The 19,918-nt window shown below is 38.4% G+C and overlaps 1 protein-coding gene across 4 annotated transcripts in view; it reads right to left on the bottom strand.

The window, feature by feature from the left end:
• Positions 1–19,918, bottom strand: part of Emcn (endomucin) — a 109,469-nt gene that overhangs the window by 6,194 nt on the left and 83,357 nt on the right. For all 4 annotated transcript variants that reach the window (XM_008826163.3, XM_029560258.1, XM_029560257.1 and 1 more), the window contains exons 6-11: positions 13,564–13,653; positions 13,291–13,344; positions 11,408–11,503; positions 8,175–8,199; positions 7,430–7,491; positions 750–823 (exon numbers count right to left, since the gene is read on the bottom strand). In XM_008826163.3, coding sequence (XP_008824385.1) covers positions 789–823; positions 7,430–7,491; positions 8,175–8,199; positions 11,408–11,503; positions 13,291–13,344; positions 13,564–13,653 — 362 coding nt within the window. In that variant the 3' untranslated portion in view covers positions 750–788. The remainder of the gene's footprint in view (positions 1–749; positions 824–7,429; positions 7,492–8,174; positions 8,200–11,407; positions 11,504–13,290; positions 13,345–13,563; positions 13,654–19,918) is intronic.

Raw genomic sequence — 19,918 nt, 5'->3', positions numbered from 1 at the left:
GTGTTTTCTGCCTGTGTTACACTGGCTCCAGGCTTGAAAGATTTCTACTGTTTTTGAATTAACAATCATTTCTATCTGGTCTCCTTGAGACACCAGAAGAACTCTGTCCCCCAGTTGGTCAAGTAGAAAAACACGTCTTTATGAACGGCTGGGAATAAGAAACCTTAACTGAGACTGCATTTTTTGTCACTCTATTCGAAGGGCTTTGTGCACATATCCGAGTTTCCTAGATCCAGAGAGAATGTGCCTCCTGATGTGGTTCTGCAGAGAAGGTGATGGCTCTTCTGTGGAGTGCCTCTGGACCACTGGTTCTGATCCAGTCTGTGGGGGTGATGTACCTCCTTGTCCCTGTGTGGCTGTTGTATTGTACCCTTTCATGTAGCACACTAAAGATTTGACAGCAATGTTCCCTGTGTCTTGCTGGTTGGTAATCATTAAGCTATGGAACCTTGCCTAATTGCCTCTGTTAGGGTGTTTACTGATTCAAGTACAGACAGCTACATTTATAAGGAAGCATCAGTGATAGGCAGGAAGGGTAAGTTGTCCCTCCTTAGACAGGCAGGGCTGTTGGAAGACCCTCCTACAATTGTAACTTTTCCTATAGTTTGTTTCTTGCAAACAGTGATGTTTCACTGACACAAACCATTAACTTTTCAGGGTTTAAAAGCCTATAAAAATAATCTAATGCACAGCAGGCTAAGAAAACAGATATTAATGAGTATCTCTGTGAATGGAATTAGGAAACTTACATATTTATTGTCCAGGTGTAGGGAGGATCCATCAAGTTGTCAGTTCTTGGCTTTCCCTTGCATAGAGTGCTCGCCTGAAAACAGAGGATAGGTTTTGATATATGCTCCCAGAGAGTGGTGGAGGATGAAAATAAGGTTTTTTGGCTTTCCTTTTTTTTTTTTTTTTTTCCCTTAAAGAAAACTTCAATTTTCCTGCAAGATTGTCATTAAAGCCACAGTTTGCCTCTTGGTATTGCCTAGAAATTATTCAGCAAGATTTCTGAGCTTTCTTTGACCATCATCTATTTCCCCATAAAGCAACCTTGTTAACTAACTCCCTGGAGGTAGGGGGTATGAACTGGGAGACATAACAACAAGATACCTGGGAATGCATTATTGATTCCTCCTTGTTACGTGAGCTGGCTCTGCCTAGGCAAACCTATACCACATATTTAATGTGCCATTTTATCAAGAAGATATTCTTGGGAATTTTTATTCAAATAATTCTGTGAGAGTTTTGGGAAAATGAGTTTATAAGGCAATATGAACACTTAAGTGACATTCAAAGATGCACATAGGTGTCATTCCTCAAAATTTCAGACATCTATCACTACTTGGTGTAAAAGTAGGCATAGTAACCTGTGATGAGGGGAAGATGAGAATCTTCAAGTAGTTTTAACCTGGCACTAAATGCATCACTAGCAGATTTCACACTACCTGCATCCTTCAGGGAGAATTAAGTATCATCGATCAGTCATAATTTCAGGTAAGATTCTCCAGTGTTAGAATAAATGTCATCATTTTGTGTTAGCTTTCGTGTTGCCAGTGCTTAGGACAGCTGTTTTCTGGGGACAGTGTGGATGTTACCAGTTACCTCCACAGCCACAATGGTAATCAATTGTACCAGAGAGCTAGGGGGAGCACTCGGCACTGCTCCCCAAGGTCTCCTTAGGTTCTGTGCTGGGACAGCTGCTGGGCACAGTGTGACAGGACTTGCAGCCCCAATCCCACCGCACCCTGTCATTTCCCACCGTTTATATTGCCAAAGGCGTAGCACCAGCCTGGAGCCCATGACCATGAAGAAGAGGAATGGGATGTAAGCACTGTCCTTCTCTAACCCCTGCTATCTGGCAGAAACCTTGTAAAGAAGATCATGGTAAAATCATTACAATTCTTAATATTTTACCTCAAGTTCTGTCAAATTAGGAATGGACACTGTGTGAGAAAATTTCAATAACAGCATGATTTTGATAATAATGATAATAATAATATCTGTGATAAAAGCAAATGAAGCACTTGCATTTCCAGAATGGGGAAAAAGCAGTTGGAAGGAAATAGCATACCAAACACTCACAGTGAGTACATCTAGTTTAAAAGTTCCTTTGTGTTCTCTATTTTTCTATTTCATATTATACAAAATGTGGTCAAATATTTTCTTTCCCGGTGTAGGGGAGCATGCCTTTCACTCCAGCACTTGGAGACAGAGGCAAATGGATCTCTGTGAGTTTGAGGCCAGACTGGTCTATAGCAAATTCCAGAGCCAGCCAGGACTACATACAGAGATACATACATATCTCAAGAAGATAAAATTAAAAGTTAAAATATTTTCTTCCTCTTTCTCACAACCTTTCATGCTAAAAGAGAGGTGAAATGTCTGTTAACTTTCTGGGTTGCAGTAAGAGAATCTCTTTAACGCATCATGTAATACATACATTTTGCAGTCAACTGTGGTGATGTTTAACTTGGCTAGATTTTTTACTAAAGCTAAGTGGGAGAATAGGTATGCTCATGGGGGACTCCTCCTCCATCTGCCACACTTGGTGCAAACATTCTTCTGGAAACAAATGCTTACACAGCATACTTTTTATTTTGTAGAAGGACAGCTCTAACTTTAAACATGTTTGAACTACATTTTCAGTAGATTGCTTGAGTGAGAGCATGTCTAAAGGAAGCAGGAGCATGGACGGACAAGCACGGTGACCCAATGAAGGGGGAAGATTGTGGGGGAGGCAAGGAACTGTCTTCCCTAGGAAAATGACTAGAATTTTAGCTGGGGCTCTTGGAGGCATCTAGAAACTCCGAAAATTTAGCATCCACTGGCATTTTTCCTGGAAGCAGGAGGTTGCAGAGTCTGTCTCCTTGGAAACACTGTTTATTGACTTCTTTCATGACATAATTCATTTTGAGATAAATGTCCCAAGATTCTAGAGTGAAATAATGGCCATCTCCCAAATCATTACAGCCACTAAAACTCTGATTTCATTGTGCTGTCCATTTATGCAATTAATTTATACTTTAAGTCTTAGACCTTGAAGTAAATAATATACATTGTAGCAATCTTCAGTTCTGGTTGGTGAGTGGCTGATGTCTGTTTTAAAATGATTTTGTGTATCTTTAAGTATTTCAAGAAGATTACATCGGTAACAGTAGAAAAACTGAGGGAGCCCGGCACGGTGGCGCATGACTTTAATCCCAGCACTCGGGAGGCAGAGGCAGGTGGATCTCTGTGAGTTCAAGGCCAGCCTGGTCTACATAGTGAGTTTCAGGACAGCTGGGCTACAGGAGACCCTGTCTCAAAAAGACCGAAAAAAAAAAAAAAAAGAAAAGAAAAACAGGTAAACCTGTGAATTACATTTAACCTAATCAATATAGGTTTTATTTTAGTTATATTTTAGTAGAAATTTTAGTACTGATCTTGAGACAAATAAAAATAATTTAAAAATTTGGTGAGCATAATTTCATAAAGAAAACATTTGAAAAAGTTTGAAAGGCAATGGGGAGATTTTGATGGGGAACATTTAAGAAGCCAAAAGTTTTGTTAACATTGGACTTTAACCAAGATTGTGGGGGTTTAAGAACCATTGGTGGTCATTACACTTTATATTATTAATTCTAGGTTGCTGAAATCTACTCAGAATGGCCATTTCTGTTTCATCTGGGCATTTTACATGGTAGTCTGCTGGACTGACCTTTGAAGTTATTTTGAAAGTGGTGTTTTCCAAAGGCAAGTGGGAAAAAGTGATAGCACCAGAAAACAAATCTCAGCATTTCCATGATAGTAGTCATTGCTTCTTCCTAAAGCTGTGCCCTGACATGTCCCTTAGAAAGATAAAAGAAGCTGGCAGGGTTCAGGGTCTGCTGATGTATCCATTGTGGTCAAACTTCATTTGTCATTGCAGTCACCCTCTGTCTGGAGAGCTTCAGTTGTCAGCTTGACACACCCGGGTAGAGGGAGCCTCAACTGAGGAACTGCCTCCATTGACTAGCCTGTGGCCATGTCTGTGGGGTATTTTCTCGATTGTTGAGAGATATGGGAGGCCCCAGCCCACTGTGGGTGGTGCCACCCTGGGCAGGTTGTTCAGAATTATATAAGAAAGCAGGCTGAGAGGCAAGCCAGTAAGAGTGTTCCTCCACAGCCTGTGCTTCAGCTTCTGCCTCCAGGTTCCTGTCCTGAGTTCCTACTTCCTACTTTGTACTCCCTGCTGTGACCCAGGAGATATAAGCCAAATAAGCCATTTCCTCCCCAAACCGGTATTGTTCAGAGTGTTTTGTCACAGCAATCAAATGCAGACTAGGACACAGTTAGAGCAGAAAAAAAAAAAAAAAAAAAAAAAATCTGCTTTTTGGTTTGCAACAAAGAACCACAAGAGGTTCCTTGAGAAATCCATGAATCTGCTGTCATTTTCCTAGAAATGGAAATTAGAGAGGGTCAGGTGGTCCTTGTTGCAGCCCCATCCTCACTAGGAGAACCAGAGGTTCCTGAACAACACCCCATCCCACAGCTCCAGAGCCTAGGAAACTGGGGAACATTTGGATAAATTCCCAAGGGAGAGAGGATGAGCATATGGCCCTACCACTGTATTACCTGGCACACAGAGGCAGGCTCAGAGCTTTACTTGATCAGTGGTATAATCATGCTCAGGGTTCCTCAGGAGCTGACTTAAGACTAATGCGCATTCAGGCTGCTTACCCAGTTTCCCACCTTCCCCTTTACCTAGCAGAGCAAGCTCAGCTTCATAGTCATTGCTGGTGAACAGCCAGGAAGAACCTAGCCATAGATTCCTACTATTCTGTGAATAATTTAGGCTCTTCTGCCCTTTTAGATAGGATTAATCCTGAGAGAAAAAAAATAGAGTGGGCTTACAGGAAATGTGTTCACTAAAGAATGTAAGAGATTCAAGAATAAAAAAATATATCTCTTAAAAATAAAGATGTGTCACATATGCCTGGGCAATTCATAGACAATGTCGTGTGTGACCAGTTGTGGTACTTGGTAATAGTCTCCAACTGGTGTAAAATGAGCTTCTTTGATGAGTGACGACTGGGATATTTTTCTGTAAATATAAGGCTATATATTTTGCATATAGTAAGAAATCACATTAGTCTAGAGATGTGACAGTCTTAGGGTTTTCTCTAAGATCTATGACCACTCTAGCCATGTGTATTTGGTTATGTTTACAGTACCACCCTTGAGTTTCCCTCCACTGAGTGAGCTTTTAGTCTAATTAGGTAGCTGCTGATTGAACCCAAGATAAAAGAGCCACTACCGCACCAGTGTCCTATGCTGTGCTGGCCATTGATGTGGTTATTTGGTCTTGAAGCTGATGTTGGACCATAGATTGAAACCTCTACACCTAAGGCTCATGGAACATACAACAGAGGTAAAGAAGAGGACACTAATAACTCTCTCAGCTCTCATTAATGAAGCTCCCTCATGCAGCAGAGGGCCAGGAACACAAAAGATTACAAATGGCCAAAGTGTAGAGATACAGAGTCTGCTGAATGCTGGTCCTTGGACAGGACTCCTTTATTAAACTTCACCTACCCAAGGCTCAGTGACCATCTCAGAAGAGGGGGCAGAAAGATTGTAAGAGCCAGGGAGGAGGTGCATGACCATATGGAAACAGAGTCCTACAAGCTCCTAGGAACCTGCTCATATGATTCTATGGCAATGGTGTCAGCATACACAGGTCCATGCAAACTCAGACAAAAACCCAGCATAGAACTGGGAAAATAAACAGCAGACGCTAATCTTATTTGAAGAAATATTGGCAACTGATTGCTGCTAGGTGAAGAAGAGCTGATCTTCCTAAAGCAAGGGACTCTAGATAGGCTGACTAGACCTCAGTGGATGGACTTGCACTGGGAAATGTCTGGGGACACTGACTTGACACAGTGCGCCTTAACAAGGATGACAGAGTATATGGGGGGGCTATGTGAGGGTACTGGTGCGAATGGGGATACAAAGATGATTAAGATTGTTTGAAATGTTCTGTATGAAATATACAAAAAAATCAATAAAAACTAATTAAAAATAATAAAGTAAAATAAATAAATAAATAGGGCAATGGCGAACTGGGAAGCACTCAGTGGTAGAGAACTTGCCTAGCATGCTCTGGGTTCCATCTCAAGTAGGGAGGGAAGAAAGGAAGGAAGGAAAGGAGAGAGAGAGAGGGCAAGAGAGAGTACGCTCACATGAGGGTTAAGGCCTATCTGTAGCTTTGGGGTCCTTAATCTTATAGTCCTGTTTGCCTGTTATACTTCATTCTGCTTTGACTATTCTTCATGAAATAGGAGCATTAAACTTTTAATACCTTGCTTTTGATTTTGGACAATATTTATAGCTTATTTTTATAAAATTGCTTTTAGATACTAGAAATGTGTATAACATAGTTCTTCATTCTGTATTTCTCACTGAACATATACATGTATGCTAAGGTGATTTTGTATAAGTAAACTTTGGGGGATTTGAACATTGTTAATGTATTAATGTAACTTGATATTCAATTAGAGCTATATGGGCAACTTTGTAAAACTTAAAACTTATACTTGTGTTTACTTTCTTTGATTTGTGATATTAATGCTTTAAATATTGGTTTACTCAAACCAAGAAAAATACTATGTATTTTTATTTTTCATAACAATTTTGCATCTCATTTGTTATTGATATGCTTTTTTGAGATGGGGTCTCCCTGTAGCCCCAGGGGGCCTGGGACTCACTATAGAGACCAGGTTTGCCTTGATCTCACAGAGATCTGCCTACTTCTGCCTCCCAAGTGCTGAGATTAAAGGCATGTGCTATCATGCCCAGCTCATATGTTATTGATTTTGATACAAATATATCTTATATAAATTATATTTGTATTTAATAAGTTTTACATTTTGAATTAAGTAAAATATGGCTAAGAAATTTAAAAAGAAATGCAGCTTTTATCAATAGGAAAATTTATTTTATGGTTCTTGAGTAGGTCAGCTGAGATTTTCTGAAATAATACAAATCATTATCTGCATTTTAATTGACTAATAAATTCTGATTCCAAATGACCAGTACACACACACACACACACACACATCTCAAAATGAAAGAAAACAAGAGCAAAAGTTTTTGAAGCCCTGTTAAACTTCATTTTCTTTCTGCCAGTCCTTCAGAGAAGGCAGCAGCCAGCCACCACTTACTGAGGAGAATGCACCTACCATACTTCTATAAAATGCAACCTCACAAAACCCGTCCCCAATCATCTTATCAAAATGGTACTTTAAAGACTTTGTCCTTATAACAGAAACTTGTATTTATTGAGAGTTACTATCAGACTATTTCTAAAAAAAATGTTCTGTATTCTGGTTTGTTTTGTATAAATGAAATCCCTGTGGTAGTTCCATTTCAAAATAATCATTTTTCATCTAACCAGCTGAGGACTTACCAGACTCATGAGAGATTGCTTTAACCGTGAGCAACTTCACACTCTCTTTATCGGATTGAGGCCTGTTAGGTACAGAAATGCTAAATTAGCACCATAAGTATTTGCCTTGTGTTTGTGAAAGAAAGTAAATGAAACACATAGAATGAAGAGAGGATGCACGCAGAGCTGTTTTTATGTTCTTCTATGGCAAAATCTATGTTCCTGCACATATAGGTACACACACGGCAGCATTTTTCTAGTACTTCTTGAAGAAGTATAGTGGGTCCGTATTTCTCTGGTACAGCAGTGATCATCAGTGATCTTATATGTCCCCTGGATCACAAGGCCCAGGTTGTATGCACACATCTCTAGTTCTGATATATGAGTAGGAAGACATAGAAACATTTCCAGACTTTCTGAGCTGATAGTGAGTTTTGGGGATATGTATTTTTATTAATCCCAAGATCATAGCACCTGAACCATCTATTTATTTTATTATTTTTATTTTATATGCATGAATATTTTGCCTGAATGTATGTGAATGCACCATGTGCACACAAAGGAAGCAAGAGGTCATTACATCCCTGGAGCTGGAGTTATAAGTGGTAGTCACCACGTGGGGTGCTGGGAACTGAACCCAGGTCTTCTGCAAGAGCAGCCAGTATTCTTAACCACTGAGACATCTCTCCAACCCCAAGAAAATTTTCCCTGCATGAATGATAGGATCATAAGTTTTAAGGGAGGAAAGTGATGCAGCCCGACTTACTGATCATTTCCATTTTCTGGCGTGCCTGGGAAAAAGAAAAAGTAGTTGTCATTAAACCTGAGATGTGGGGATGGACTTGCTGCTGAAAGTCTCTATAAAACTAGTTTTTATTTTGCTTATTATTCACAAACATTTCCTCAGGTTCAGTTAACACTCATCCTGACATGGGACAGCCCTCGTTAGACCAATGCAGCTCATCTTAGCTCTAATTTAATTTTGACCTTATGGATTCATGTTACTTTGAGAGAGTACTGCCCATGCTTGTACATTCCACAGACATTAGAAACTCGGATGTATTTAATATCTTTGAGAATCTTCTCCTCAAAGTACTGGATTTCCTTTGTCAACCAGAGAATGTAATTTTCTGTTTTCCTTTGTAATTGCTCTTTCTTGGGACACAAGTCACTATATTCGTGATGCGCTACAGTGGAGATAATCTTCCATTGGATGTTAAGCCCCTCACTGATTCAGCCTCTCTAGAGCACCTTGCTGACTGCCAGTACTATAGACAGCTAGTCTTTTTTATGCTCTGCAAGGCTTCTTCCCAAGTGTCTGACAGAAAATGCTTGGGTTCTTCGTGAAGATGGCTCCTTCTGCACAGGGCCATGACCTCTCTGCAGTGGGTGCCGGACTGTCTAATTCCTTTGTTTTACTCTTGATTGCATTCTCTAGCCTTCAACCTCTGTCTCAGGTTCCTTTCTTATCTAATCTAGTTTGTCTAATCTAGCTTATCATATAGTTTTTGTATATCTCTACTGCCTTTGAGTGTTACTGTTTCATAAGGACCTTGATTTACATTATCAGTTAGGCTGCTTTTGTTTCTGTCACCCAACCCAAAACATCCAATCAGAACTCTACATCTCTTTAGAATTCACCCACGGCACCATGTGCTGCTCACTAACGGGGTCTAACCTTGTCTTTTCCCACAACTAGGGTTTAATAGGATTGTTTATTCATATAGGTACTGTATACAATGTCCCCTGTGATGTTTAGAGCTTCCTTTCAGAGTGAGTCCATAAAATTTGCATGCCTGTTGTAATATTTTTAAGAGTACTGTAATGGTGGGGTCATTAACAGACAGATGCCTGTCAACAGACTTTCTGCTTGTGCATCATGCTTGCTTGAGTTAACAGTCAGCCCACTGTCAACATTATTCATATAAGCTTAATTGCAAATCTCTGATTCATGTTGTCTTCCAGAGAGCAGAGTGGGCTTATTAATTTCTCAACATAATGAAGTCTCCTCCACACATTTGAAGAATGATTAACTGCGGGTGTCTAATGGTGAAAATTTAATGATAACAGTGCTGTAAATTCTGTTTGGAAAACAAAGTTAACAGTAGCCAAATAGTTTTGACTAATTATATAATTTCGAAACTTGGCTTTACATCATCAGAATAACTCTCCATAATGGTAGGAATTTTACCCATTTGTAGAGTCACCTTTAATAGAAAATGTCTCTAGAAAATGTCACTTCTTAAATCATGTATTTTCAAAGCCTTTCTATGCAAAACAATCTTTTTTCAGCACAGAGTCTTTTCACAAGTGGATTTAACATTATTTTTTATCCATCTTATATACTTAACACTCCTAGTTTCCAGCTGTGGTGGCTGTTTTCTCATAGAAATAGGATTGGAGGCTTAAAAACAGAAAAAAATAAGCTAGCTTATACAAGCTATTTCCTCTTTGGAAGCTGGATAAGAAAGTATATTTCAGACACAATGAAATTTATTTACTCACTTCCAAAGGAAAATACGTTGGTCTGTTTTCTTATTTCCCACCTGGAGCTAAAATGAATAAAACGGTGTCTCCCAACTTTCCCCTTTGCTGTCATGATCTGCTCCAACAGTCTGTGAGATGCATAGTCAGTGGTTGGCCTAAACTGTGTTCTTAGTGTGCTGGGGTTTACTGTACATGGTGTAAGAGAAAAGCCGTGCCCCTCGTAAGCCATATAAAAATAAGGACCTTTTTCTTTTAAATAGTTTATGAGGCTCAGTTAGAACTTTGTTAGTGAAACAGAATGAAAATAGAGAAAGGACAGATGCTATTTCACTGGACATTTAAAAATTTAACTCAGTAAACAGAATAAAAGTCTTATATAGATGGCACAACACAAAGTGAGGAGCGTATGGTTTGTGATGGGAAGATTATGGCTGGGTTTGCAGGCAAGACAAGCCTGTAACAAAGTAAAATGCTCAGTACCATGAATAATGTCATCAAATCTCACAGACTTAAAATTAAAGGTACAGTCTATTCTGCTTAATGAAGTGGTATTTAATGAAAAGTTACAATATATTACTATGTTAGCTGAATCCCAGAAGGTAAATATAGGACAAATATGTTCTCAAAGTCAAGAGGTAGGCTGGATATGCAGGAAAAATAATATGGATAAGTAGACGAATACCTGAGCTTCTCAACATGTCCAGGGCAGAGGTCTGGAATGGGCAGATGGATTGGAGTTAACATGACAAAGGGAATAACTGAGCTGTGTGAGCAGAAGGGGGTTCCTAGAAGGCACTGACTCAAAAGAGAGCTGAGAGCTTTGGACTAGAGAAACTACTGAATATAGACTGAAGGGAATATGAGGAAAGTAGAGAATTTAGCTTCTGATAATGTACTAGCATTGGTTCATTAGCTGCGACAGATATATTATACTAAGTTGACAATGATGAGGATGACACCAACGACGATGATGATGAAATCTTGAGGAATATAAGGGAATTTCTTATCTTTATTAATTATCTATAACTTTAATCTATTCTAAAATAGGAAGCTTATTTAAATAAAAAATAAAATGTATAGCACCATCATGGAAGATACCTATACTGGAAATAAGTTAGGGCTGCAAGGATGGATGTAAATCACAAAGCACTAGCCCAGAGACTATGGGCTCCAAAACTCAATTTCTAACTAGCCCCTGTTAATTGTGTTACAGCCCATTCATGCTCCCTTTGCTACCATATTCCTCTGACTGTCCACACAGCTGAGGCTATTTCATTAACAAAAATCTACCTATATTTAATATCTACCAAAGGTTCTTAATCATCATTCCTTACATCCAACAGTGTACAAAGAACTTTTCTGCCCTTTCCTTTCCATTTTTTTGTAATCAAGCCTCAATTTTCTATTGATATAACCCTTCTCCTTTTTACAGCTGCTCAAATTTACACTAAGAAAACATTCATTCTCTGTTCAGGGAATCAAAATGAAACAAAACAAAGGGCTATTACCTACCTGGGTCTCTCTTCCAGCACATTCGATATAAACCAACCAGTGTAAATACTAAGAGTGTTATAACAATCAGAGCAATAACCACCGGCAAAATAATACCTAAAAAGTATTGGAGAGATTGTCAGTCAAAGTAGCTGCCATATTTCATACAGATTACCAACTGCATAAGCATGTGTATGCTATCTTCTTTAAGAAAGATAAGAAACAATAGTCTTTCTTAAAAAATATTTCATTTATTATTTGTATTTTATGTGTACAAGTGTATTGCCTGAGTACACCCATGCCATGCAAAGCCCTAGGAGGTCAGATTGAGGGCATTGGATTCCCCTAGAACTGGAGTCATGGACAGTTGTTAGCCGCCATGTAGGTGCTGGGGAATCGAATCTGGGTCCTCTGCAAGAGAACTCAGTGCTCTTAACTGCTGAGTCAACTTGCCAGCCTCCACAGAAACAATATTCTATCAAAGCATTATTACGTTTTAGGCAAGGATTAATCTGATTTATGTTTGCCTGATTGTCATTTCTGACATATCCACTTGATGTCACTCTTGTAGCCTTCCTGAAACAAACTTCCAGCCCTCAAAAAGATGGTCCCCCATCTTCCTGGAGACTGGGGGAGTGAGGAGAAAGGAGACCAGAGGCAGATGCTTTCTAGATTAAAGGTAAAACCACACCCCTTTATTATATTGCCTTGTCCTTAATGAAGTTGCTATCCAGAAGAAAGTGGCAGCCCATTTGGGATTTTTCTAGTCCTAATGCTGGCTTTCCAAAAAACTCAAATATCTTTTCAATACTATTGCCTTAAAACTAGAAAATATGTACAAATCACACAGGAAATAACTTTTAAAAGCTGAAAATGGTTCAAAATAGATTGTGTGTGTGTGTGTGTGTGTGTGTGTGTGTGTGTGTGTGTGTGTACAAATTGGGGAAATTCCTGTTGTTTTTTTTTTCTTTTTTTAAAGAGGAGGGTGGCTTACGCTTCACTGTCAAGATTAAATATTTTGGTACATTCTGCTGACTTTGCGGATTTTCAAATAGATCGTAAGTGACATCATTCTTTCCTTCCCAAATGAAAATGATGTCATGAATCAACAGATTGATTCTTTTTGGGCTAACTCATTTAATGAAATAATTTTACTTAAACCAAAGATTTGTAATTCCAGTTTCACACACATTTGTTGAACTGTTAATTTCTAAGGGATATTAACTATTGGATATTCTATATTCCATCTTAGTATGCCCATAATGTGTAATATTGAATACATATGCTTTAGCTAAAATGAATTTAATTGCTATTTAAGGTAAAATTCTGTCAAGATAAAAAATCATTTTTTTTTGTAATTTAACTGCTAAAGAATATTTAATTGACAAATAAGGAAGGAATATGTTGAAGGCCTATAGCTTGAGGGCTTGAGCATGACTTATTAGTATGGTGACTTTGACCTGCTTATCCAGCTTAGCTGAAGCCAGTTCAAACTCATCATTCACCCTTGCTAGTTAGTACTTGCTTACCTCTAAGGCAAGAAAAAAAAATATGTGGTGATTAAGATCAGATCTATAAGAAATTCTCAAACCCAGCTGCTGTTATACTGGATTAAAATGAAACTAAAGGCTCAGAAAAGCTGAGAAAAGACTGAACATAACCCTTTCTTTTTATTGTTCCATTTAAATATTGTATCTGTCATCTATCTATCTATCTATCTATCTATCTATCTATCTATCATCTATCTATCTATCATCTATCTATCTATCTATCTCTATCTATCTATCTATCATCTATCATTTATCTCTATTATCTATCAATCTATCAATCTATTTATTCATATACATAGGCATACATATATCTCAATATATACATATATCTAAATATACATATATGGTACTCACTGGAATAAGAAGGGATGGTTGGTGGAGTAGTTGTGTTTTTCCAATCTTCATTATCTGTTATTTCAGGAAAGAAAACAAACAAGCTATTTTTGATTAATATGTCAAACCCTACAATCCTCCTTCCACTCCCATTTAAAGAAATATCTATGATTTATAAGTATGATGTTACAAGTGTAAAAATTTCCCTCCACATTGAAAATCAAGATGAGTAGTTTTATTTAATAAAGAACAGCCCAGTAGAGCAAGTTCCATTCACACACACAGAAATCATACCTTGAAACGGTGAGATGGTCTTTGGAGTTGTTACTGTCCTTGAGGGTAACACAGTGGCTTTAGATGATGTGCCTGGTGGTTGAGTGTTAACTATAGGAAAATCACAAATCCAGACTCAGGTTACAGTATTAAGTCTTAATATTGGATTTCTTTGTATATTTAAACAGCTTGCATTTTTAATGGTCTGAGAAAATACTTCATTGTTGAATGATAGGATTATAAGATGGTAACACTGAGCTTAACTTTTTCTAGTCTTCTTGGAAAGATGACTGACCATGGCAGCACATAGAGGAGTTATCAGTATTGCATCTTCCAGAGCAGAACTGGCCAAGAAAACCCAAGTAACTCTCTTACTCTTGTCCATAGTCCATACAGCCAACTGTGTAGGGTTCCTGTGAGACGTATGCTAAAACACTATTCAGCTTTGGGAAAGGGTGACTTTGTCCATCACGCATGTTTAAAATAGAAGTAAATGCACAACACTTGGATTTTATGGTATTTTCCAATGGTTGAAGAGAAAAGATTGTTACCAAGGCTTTGATGAGGAGTTGAGGGAAATCAGTGAAGGGGAAGAGCCCCTGGATTTCCTTCCACAAAACTCAGCTGCTGTGTGAACTCTGTGACCTCCCTAGAATAACTGCTGCTTCCTCCTATTTCCTCTGTTGACCGTGATCTTTCTGCAATGAAAATACTCTTGAAATGCTATTACCATGATTTATTTGTTTGACATTCATCATATTTAAAGGACTAAGCAGATTATTATTATTACAAATAAAATTATTTTTAAGTTTTAATGTAAGATAACATAAATTGATATGTGTAATATAATACCCAACAACATCTTAATAGTTTTAAAGAAAATGTAAACATTGAATGTTTTATAAAGTTATATTTATTGTGAGATGAGCATAACATGTAATTTATGTTTATAATTTTTGAAATGAGCTGTCTCTTGGGGTATGAGGGACTCTTGTATTACACCTGCTGGCCCACCTCTCCACAAAACTGTGAGTTCCTGGAGTACAAAAGGCCATACCTCTCAAGACACTCTCCATGGACCTCTTGCTCTGACAGTGTGTGGTAAAATGTTGCTGAGTGCTTTGCTGGACTGAGTCATCTTTTCTGCCTAAGGCTCCTTAGGAGTACTGAGCCATGTATAATTGCCTCAGAGAAATAGGTATTTCTAGGTCTGCCATGGAGCTTTCCCTCTCTGCCACCCACAGCACAGCACACACTGCATGCTCTGTGGGGGAAGAATCATGTTGAGGTCTGCACCGTGCTTGCCAGGCAAGTGGTCTGTGGGAGGAAGCCAGATATATGCCCATAAGAACAAAGGAAATGTCAGGCTAGTGCACAAAGCAGGCAGAAAACGGAATATTAAGTGAAAGAGTGGGAGAAGCTGAAACCTTGGTGCTTTTAGTTGCTTTTCCTAGTGTCAAGGGCTGTGCGAGGATGAATAGTCTTTGTGGCACACAGGTAGAGGACAAGGTAGCTGGGTCAATACCAGTGGCCTTGGGATTTCCCAATGGCTAGTTTTCAGATCTCCCTTATCCTTTCTTATCACTGTCTCATGGACAGGTCAAGTGGTTGCTTTAGGACTGCCTGTTTCTGATTCAAATAACACCTTTCCTATTTAAAACATATTGATTGTCCAGGGCCAGTGATTATTACTAACAACACTAAGGTTGGCTGCAAGGTTAATCCTTCTGTTCTTAAATGATTGATCATTGGCTTCTGGGACAGAAACTTTCAAGTTTAAATTTAACTGTAATTCTTTGTCAAGAAATCATTTCTGAAATCAACACACACACACACACACACACAGACACACGCACGCACACATAGGATAATACTTCTATCACGTGTAATACTGTTTGATACTGTTTGATATCTACTTTTTTTTCTTTTCTATTTTTTTCTTTTCTATTTCATTAAAAATACTTGACACGACATCTACAGTTTGAGAAGCCCTGTCTTTCAGCATGACCGTATTGCTGAAATTATGGTATTTATTTAAATCCACAAATTGTGAGCTTAATGTTTTTCCTTCTGTGACTATAACAAAGGAATTCATAGTAGGGTCGGATGATTTTTCGTTCATTTTGGTTAGACTGTATTACCTTGCATTTCTACCAAAGTAGTGTTGTCAGAGAAGGTGTAGGAGAAGAATAATTCAGTGGTTTAGAGCATGAATCTAAGAGCTAAGCACCAGGGCTTAACTCTGACTGTAAAACTTACTCCCTATGGAAACTTAGGCAAATTATTTAACATCTTTTTGTCTGATTTCCTATATATACAAATGGGGTTATAATAGTTTTATATTATATTGTTGCTATACAGATTAAATAAGAATAAATTTAAATTTCCTAAAAGAATAATGGCTATTAATGTGGCTGTGTTATATTGTGTAATATTGTATAACATAAACTGTGATATGATAATATGTCATGACTGTGCCTTTAGAACACTGAACTTTTCAATTAAAGATAGTTTGTCTATCTTGCTTAAAAACTGGAAAACATGGCACTCTTAGACCACCCAGGTTTGTGCCTGGCTCCTGATTTTGGTGACTACGATGCTCAATGAACTATGGAAGTATTGTGTCACAATTTCAATCCAGTTTACAAACTTCAGCAAGCCATTTGAGACAAGTTCTTGGAGCCAAGTCTGTTGTATTGACAGGCACCAACATGTTCCTCGCGGTTATGGAGAAAAGCACATATCATTGCTGTAAACTTAATAAGCCATCGAGGCTTTAAGGTCAAGAGTCTTTGCCGATGACTGAGTTGAGAATGCTCCTCCAGAGACTCCAGTTACAGATATGTAAGTGATTGAGTTTCCCCACCTGCTGTCTGAACTCCACCCTATGGGCTGAAGTCATACCTTCCCAAGACTGTTCAACAAATGTTGACCTGGCAGTGATAGCAATGCTTCTTCCTGAGAGCCGTGCTCTCTTTCTAAGAGGGTCTTGGGCTCTAGGACTTTTTGACAACTTTTCTGAAACTTCCTCAGATGCATGACAGAATAAGAGGCTTCTCCCCAGTCTTCCCAGCCCCCAGCCCCTTTCCACACTTGTCTTGCTGTCTGACAGCCCTTCGGCCTCTGTCTAGACCCTTGCCATATTTTCACAGGCATTTTCTCAGGTAGATGCCTTATCTATTTAATCGCCTCTTTGACTGTGTTTCTTGGATGGTTCTGACTAGAGCAGTCTCCATTATTATGTGTTTAAGAGATGACTTTCTACTGAGGGCACAAATAGACTCTCAGCAATTTTAAATTGGAATTGGAAGGCTTGGGCACTGTTTGCCTTCTAAAAGCATTCATTTCCCCTCTTTTGTGGGATCTCAACTCTTCCTGTAGGGAAGCGCCTTTTCCTCATTTCTTATTTATGTAAGATTCTTCTTCTGATCCCCATCTAAGTTCATGACATGACCTAAGTTTTTTCTTAAGAGTTTAAGTGTAGAGACTGAGTTATTCTCAGAGCAAATAAATTCCTAAAATTATTTGTCTCCTTCTTTGTTCTGTGAGTTTCCCAGAATCTTTTTAATTAAAAAAAACTATTTTAGTAAGACATAGTCAATTTTTATTGTTGGCAACCAAATAATCTTAAATATTTTATTTATTATTTATTTTGGCTAATGTTACCTGAGGGCAGAAATCCTTTGTAAGTATTTAGCATGAGATCTTGCCATACAATCAGACAGATTGAATACGATCTTCTTTAAGAGAATGATGCTAGATAGGCCGAACAGGCTCCAGTTGATGAAATCAAACTGAAGGACATCTGGTACAGAAACTTGACTCAATAAGCCTTAACATATATGACAGAATGAATGAAAGTCTGGGTGGGCTACAGGGGCTGCAGATATGGGAGAGGATGTAAATATCATTAAGATGTACAAAATGCACAAAAATTCAATAAGAATTAAATTTAAAAAGACAGGATAAAATGTGAGCTTATTTTCAGATTGTACACACACATGCTTAACTTTCATATGCAGATGTATATGGTTTTATATATGTGTATGTATAAAATGTGTGTATATATTTTTAATGTTTTGTTTTATTCTAATTTGTAAGATAAGGACAAAAATAGAAACATCAACAAGACCATTACAATAATAACATAAGATGGTAGTGATGTGTTCCTATACTCCTATCATTACTTGGGAAGAAGATGCTAGGTATCTGGAATTTGAAGCCAGCCTGAGCTACAAAGTGAGATCCTTCTCAAAACAAAAACAAAAATAACAAAAATAAAAGATGATACAAGAAACTTGCTTGGGCAAGTTTTCAAATTTAGCTTTTATTTATTGATTCTATAATATTTGTTGAGGAACTATGTAATGGTTAGTGTTGTCAACTTGCCAGGATCTAGAATCACTCAGGAGATAAGCCTCTGGGTATATCTGTGAAGGATTATCTAGACTAAGGTTAACATCTCTAAATGTCTATGAAGGATTATCTTTATTGGGTTATTTGCTGTGAGAAGATCCATCTAAATAGTGTGCAGGACCATTCCTGGGGCAGAGACCCTGGAAGGTATAAATTGGAGGAAGTGAGGTAATCACTAGCACCTGTGGTCTGCCTCTGGACTGCAGATGATGTGAGCAGCTCCTTCAAGTTCCTGCTGCTGTGACTTCCCTCCATCAGAGGCTGTGGCCTGAACTGTGAGCCTTAAGTTGCTTCTGATAGAGTATTTTATCAAAGCAATGGGAAAAAAAACTTAGACGAACTCTTTCTAGAGCTTGAGCTAGACGTTAGTAGTTGAATCGTTAGTAAATATACTGGGAGAATACATATTACACCAAGTAAGTACTGTTATGGTTATGATATCTGGTTACATGAAGTGCATAATCTTTGGGTAGAATGAAAAATCATTTCATTTTGATGGACAACTTCATGCTGTGGTGGTGACCCTGTGGAGAGCTGTGTTCAGGCAAGAAGCCATAGCAGAGGAACCATGGCACTGCTGAGCTTTCCCTCACAAGAAGAGCGTGCTGAGTATTCTGGAGCACACTTCACCAACCCTGACTTGTTCAAACCTTTCATTTTGCATGTGACAAGCCTGGAGTTTGGATAGGTTTCACAGGCTTTGTCAGACCTTGCAGCCATGCAGTGAGCTGTGGCTAACACCTGTGTCCCCTGACTGCTATTCCAAGGTTGTAAATAAAAATCTCCAGAAAAAATCTGTCTTCAAACTGGACTTTCTCTTACAAGGCTGATCAACTGATTAGAATTTCAATGAATGTGGAGAGTTTGGAATGTAGCAGGTCCAGAGCCCAATTACCATTTATCTCTGGCCATCTTTAGCCCTCTAAACAGCCACTCCTAGCCCACCTCTGTCTTTTGTCTAACATCCTGTGACAGATAAAAAACCTTTTAGAATGTATTACCCTAGCAGACCACCCAGTCTCACCAATCAAAAGGTGTCATCCTATAGCATCCGAGACCTATAGTAAAAAACCCCTGGCTTGGCTACAACCCGCTTACTGAATGTATCCTCCAATGTATTTGAAAACTGTCTTGATTTATGACTTTTCTTTGTTCTGTTACTATAAAAACGTAAAGTAGCTGTTACCACGCTGGAACATGGTATTTGGAGAAACCTAAATCTGTGTTCCCGGGCCATGGTCACTCATATTTGACTCCAGAATAAGCCATCTCTTTATTCTTTAAGGTGAGAGCTGTTTGTTTCATCGACAAAGTTTTCTCTACTTTTCGTAGTTGCTTCTCTAGTTTGTGAACAGGAGGCTGTTCCTTCCAGCTCATCAGTAAACTCATTGGCTACCTGCACAGTATGGTTTAAAATATACCATTTCTCCATTTGCACACTTCAGTGCTCCCCTAGCATCCGCAACTGACTTAGGGAATCTTCTCCACTGCGGTTATAGACCCAGCTGAAGTCTCATCCCTAGATTTGATGCTTGGACTGCATCACAAAATTGGTGATATTCTTTCTAGAAACTTTTATGGTAGCTCTCCATATAAAATGTCCAGAACACTGTTCACTCTATTTGTTCGAGCTGCATATTTCCAATATATACCCATTTTATTTCTATGAAAGGTGGTTATGATTCCTAGAATGATGTCATGGTAACTCAGCCTTGCCTAGTTCATCATATAAGATAGAGTTTGAAATGCAGAAGGAAGGAATCAAGAGGAAGGCACATGTAATACACATATTAATGGTGGACAATTGTAAGAGACAGTTGAGAAGAAAGCATTCTAATGCATTTTATTTTCTTTACTGGTAGCCACAGTTCTGCCGTAAAAAGTCATTTAGTATGTATATGCTTAAGGGACACAACTCCACTAAGTTGAAAAATTAATATTTTATATTATTTATAAATAA

Source organism: Nannospalax galili, unplaced genomic scaffold (assembly GCF_000622305.1).
Source record: "Nannospalax galili isolate Female #2095 unplaced genomic scaffold, S.galili_v1.0 scaffold189, whole genome shotgun sequence".
NCBI lineage: Eukaryota > Metazoa > Chordata > Mammalia > Rodentia > Spalacidae > Nannospalax > Nannospalax galili.
Note: the sequence above shows the minus strand (reverse complement) of the source record. Positions and strands in the feature narration are given on the sequence as shown.